Genomic DNA, 5,000 nt, shown 5'->3' on the forward strand with positions numbered 1-5,000 from the left:
GAATATGGAAATATATGAAAAAAACACATCCACCAGGAAAAAAGTACAGTCCAGATGAGTCTCAATATTGAGGAAATTTCATTGAAATTTGCCGTACAGCCTTTCTAATTTGATAGCTCATAATTTGCATAAACACTTGGACTGAAACCCTGATAATGAGGTATGTGCTGAGGTATGAGTGTGAGTTCTTACCATATGCGTAATTCATAGTGCAGAAGAGTTTACTGTTGGCCAAGACTTGCTCTTTACACTCACACTTCTCTGTAGGGAACAAAGACACAGGCATAGATTAATATTTGTAAAAACTGATGTTGTCTGTGTGTGTGTGTGTGTGTGTGTGTGTGTGAGAGAGAGTGGGTGTGTGGTCTCAGATGCGTGGCGTCCTAAGAATGCAAGCACAGTGTGTGTGTGTCCAATGAAGAATGTGCCTATGTCAGCTGCAGTTACACTTGGTGGTGGTGGGGGTCCACGTACACACATACACACACACACACACACACACACACCTTTGTTCCATGTCCTTGTAAGGCACTATGAAGACTTTCATTACTTAACCATTAACGCTTGGTCACTGGACTGTGCAGGAGGATGAATAACACACACACACATACACACACACACACACACACACACACACACACACACACACACACACACACACACACACACTGTCTCTGTATCTCACCTGAGTAGTGGAGGGCAGAGAAGAGTTCATCTGCTCTGAAGATCCTGACCGGCTCACTGGAGTTTCCCTCTAAGTTGTACAGGTCTAGATCAGAGCTGCACACACACACACACACACACACACACTTTAGAAACATGAGGAAACATCAGCAGTCTTTATGTGTATGTGAGCGCGCACGTGCCACTCACCCAAACATACAGTCTCCGGTGAAGGGATCGCAGTCTCCGGCACAGTCACACGGTCGGCAGCCGTATTCGTGGAAGCCCCAGTATCCCACCATGCACCTGTCGCAGTGGGCGCCGCCTACGCCCGGCTTGCAGATGCAGTTTCCGTTGGCGGGGTCGCAGAGCGAGCCGTCGGCCAGGTGGAAGGGCATGGAGCCCAGGGGGTGACAGTTGCATGCTGGGAGAGAAAGAAGGGCATGGTCTCATTTGTTTATGGTAAGTATACAAATTTCATCAATTTATTTGACAAGGGTAAATTGATGCTTTGATCTTTTTATCATTATAATGGAGAACAAACATTATTCTCCTTATTTACATATTTATATATATGTACCATACATTTCATATTTTGCACACCCTAATAGTTTTCCCCATACTTCTCATTCATACATTCTACTTCACATGTTCAGGCATGTTCATATGTTTATATAACCTCCATTTGCTATATTGTTGTTTATATTCTGTTTTTCCCTGCTGTATCCTATTATTATTTACTGCTGCAATCATTAAAGTTTCATATCTTATACCATGTCATAAAAAAAAAAATTAAAAAAAAAAATCACATCTTGGGAGCATTCAGGACCGATGTTCCCTCTCAGCTGATAGTTTGGTGACCTACTTCTAAAAATATAATATTAGAAAATTAGATATGATATTAGTTATCAGTTAATATAAGCGGGTTTGGAATGATATTAGATGCAGGGACTTTTTCCATAGCTTAGGATTTAGTGAATTGATGCTCCAGTTTACCGACTGACCTGACAGACAATGGAATGAATGCATATGATTGAATATGAATGAATTCTCCAGTACCTATTACAATATAACATATGGATCTCATTGCAGAGCGTATGGTACATTATACTAACAGCACTGTACTGCTGTATACTGAGATAGTCAAGGTTTTGTTGCAGGATCATGTAATACAATGGCCTCTCTGTCATTTTCTTATCAGATGGCAATCATGGCATGCACGCACACACACACACACACACGTACACACACACACACACACACACACATACACACACTCATACACGTCCACAACTTTCTCCCTCCCTCATGTCCCCTCTAATTGTGCGCTGATAGTGTGTTCTTTAAACAACCTCCAGCTCAAAAACAATGTACCAGTGCACACGCACACACACACACACACACACACACGCACACGCACACACACACATAACTCCTCCACCTACGTTTCCACTCGTCTGAGAACACTAGTGCTGGCCGTCTTTACAGTGTTGTGAATACCGAGACCCAGCAACCTGTCCCAGCACTCCCCCATATATCTGTCCCTATCTGGAGGGGGGGGGGGGGGGGGGGGGGGGGGGGGGGCGGCATGGTGAAGGAGGGGCAGAAGACGAGGCCCGAGAAAGGAATGGGGGGGAGGGGGGGCAGTTAGGGGCCGTTTTTCTGCTGTTTAATGATGCTTGAAGCCCCCGTCTCCCCCCTTATACCCCCTACTGGCAGTAAATGACTCTAACTACTGTGGATCCAGAGGCCCTGCTCTCTCCCCCTTGTCTATCAAGTGCGGCTTGGTCGCACAGTGATGACATCACACGCAGGCCCTCCGCTGTCTGGAGCTCCCAGACAGATTGTCGTCTTTTTCAGACGAATCACCAGGGGCAACGGAGATAAGATAAGCCGTACCTTTAGTCGGAATCGCACGATAGCAGCAGACTCATAAAGATGTCACATTCGCAGACTCACAGAGACACACACACACACGCACACACACACAGACACAGAGACACACACACACAAGCAGTAAAGAGACAAACACACACACACACACACGCTCGTAAAAGAAGAGGATTGCACTTGCAGACTGTTGTCTGTGTCTTACAGGTTGAAGAGGAGATCTGACACCAGTGTGAAATGTCTGCTGTGTGTGTGTGTGTGTGTGTGTGTGTGTGTATGTGTGCGTGTGTGACTGTATTGTTTAGTCAGCAGCCTCCACACATTAATCATTAACAGCCACTACAATGCCACCTCAGTCACATGATGAGGCGACACACGCGTGACGATTGGTAAGCGTGTGTGTGTTTACATATCTACGTGAGAATTTATGAGCATTTGAAGGGGTCAGCACACAAGAACTCTTGCGCACGTGTGTGTGTGTGTGTGTGTGTGTGTGTGTACAAATCATAAAAACGTTATCAGCCGTGGGAGCGCTCACAATGAAAACTTTATGAGCGTGTGCTGAGACGTGACAGAACACCTGTCTGAACGACCGCAGAAAACACCCGGCGAGAAAACAAAACAAACTCACCCCACACACACACACACACACACACACACACACACACACACACACACAGACACTGTAACTTTCCCCTGCTAAAGTGTTTCTTGACAGAGTGTTTTCTTTCTTGGGCCCCTCCATGCCTGGTATGAAAAAAATGTTCCTCACGACGGAGGGAAATTCCTCCATTGTCAGCAAGCGACTACAGCGGGATTTCACAACCTCTCCCCCTCCATCTGTGCACTCTCTCTCTCTTTTTTTCTATCAATCAGCCCATCAGCTAGGATCATTAGCCCCCCCGCTAAGGTAGCTACAGTTACCCCATGCATACAAGCACATTTTCCACGTACAAGCCAATGTACCACAGATGGGTCACGAATGATAAAACTGTATTGATAGCGACAACCGCTGTACAAGTCGACCCAAATGTTTTTAAACGGTCTGGTGAAATTTGACAGTTGTTTTGAATTCAAGGAGACGTGCGTGAGCGTCTCACACACACACACACAGACACACACACACACACACACACACATTATAGCATTCTTATATGAGGCCAGCATACCTGGAGGACTGAGCTCACTGGGTCAAATCTGACAGATAATCTGAGGGAGAATGTAGCCACTGCTCCGTGCTTATGGATGACTATCTGGTGTTTACTTAAGACTCGTCTGGTCACCGGAGGGTAGTGCGCTGCACGACCCACCCACACACACCCACCCACACACACACACACACGCACACACACACAGACAGACACAGAGGACCCTCACACATTCACTACTACCAATGATTACCCTGAAGCTACTTGGGTGAGTCACAGGAAAAGAATGGCAAAACAAGTGAAGATGGACAATGAGGGGCTGGGTGTGTGTGAGTGTGTGTGTGTATGTGTGTGTGCGTGCGTGGAGCAGGGTGAGATTTGAGTCAAGCCGTAGGTATGCCGCCGTCTGATGATTAACTACGGCGTAAACCTTGGATGGAGCGTAGGCAGTATGCATCTCTCTCTCTCTCTTTCTCTCTCTCTCTCTATCACACACACACACACACACACACACACACACACACAGAGCCAGGTGCCCATCAGGAATCAGCGCTATCCAGCACGTCCCGGCTTGCGATCCCAGTCATCAGCATTCCTCGCAGGAATGAGAATGCCGTGCCAGTGTGGTGTGTATGAGGTTAAGGTCGTGATTCACAAGCAACATTTTGCACACACTTTGTATGACTAATGATGTTTTTTTCATGATGATTCTGTAACCCTACACTCCATTACAGTATGTTCTACACACCGACTGTGGCTGCAGGGTGTCAATTTGCAATACCACCACCAAAACACCAAAACATGCCAATATAAATGGACTCTGGGGGCAAAGTGGAGCAATGACTAATGAATGACTGACAAAATGTTATTTGGTCGGTGTGCTGAATGCTCTGCTGATGTGATATTTTTTTTAGATATATGACTTCCAAATACATTTTTAGTGATTGGAAGTGATTTTTCCATCGGCCTTTCTCTCCTTCCACCATCTGCCGTTGCCAGAAACTCTGAAAGCGTTAGCTCTGTTTGCTCTGGAAGAACAGCGCCCTCTTCCTGTTTTGTGCCGTAAAGCGATCCAGCAGATTTCCCGCCAAATCTGACCAGTTACCACACAGTGTAAAATACAGAGTAGAGGCTGGTAGAGGCTGCCTGTCTTCTCAGTGATGGTCTCGTTTAGACCCACTGAGGCTGAGGTATGGTAAATGCCACACCTCGCCATACCCAAATGATGCCCATTGTACACTGGTACAAGAAGTCTATGATGGACAACATGTTTGGTGACATGTATATGATGTGTGTGTG

General features: G+C 46.2%; 1 protein-coding gene across 1 annotated transcript in view; it reads right to left on the reverse strand.

Moving 5' to 3' along the window:
- The window catches only part of ntn4 (netrin 4), a 19,590-nt gene that overhangs the window by 2,473 nt on the left and 12,117 nt on the right, over positions 1–5,000 (reverse strand). Inside the window, exons 6-8 of the mRNA XM_071920582.2 lie at positions 874–1,087; positions 686–780; positions 193–261 (exon numbers count right to left, since the gene is read on the reverse strand). Coding sequence (XP_071776683.1) covers positions 193–261; positions 686–780; positions 874–1,087 — 378 coding nt within the window. The remainder of the gene's footprint in view (positions 1–192; positions 262–685; positions 781–873; positions 1,088–5,000) is intronic.

The sequence above is a fragment of the Centroberyx gerrardi genome, chromosome 24 (genome assembly GCF_048128805.1).
Source record: "Centroberyx gerrardi isolate f3 chromosome 24, fCenGer3.hap1.cur.20231027, whole genome shotgun sequence".
Classification (NCBI taxonomy): domain Eukaryota; kingdom Metazoa; phylum Chordata; class Actinopteri; order Beryciformes; family Berycidae; genus Centroberyx; species Centroberyx gerrardi.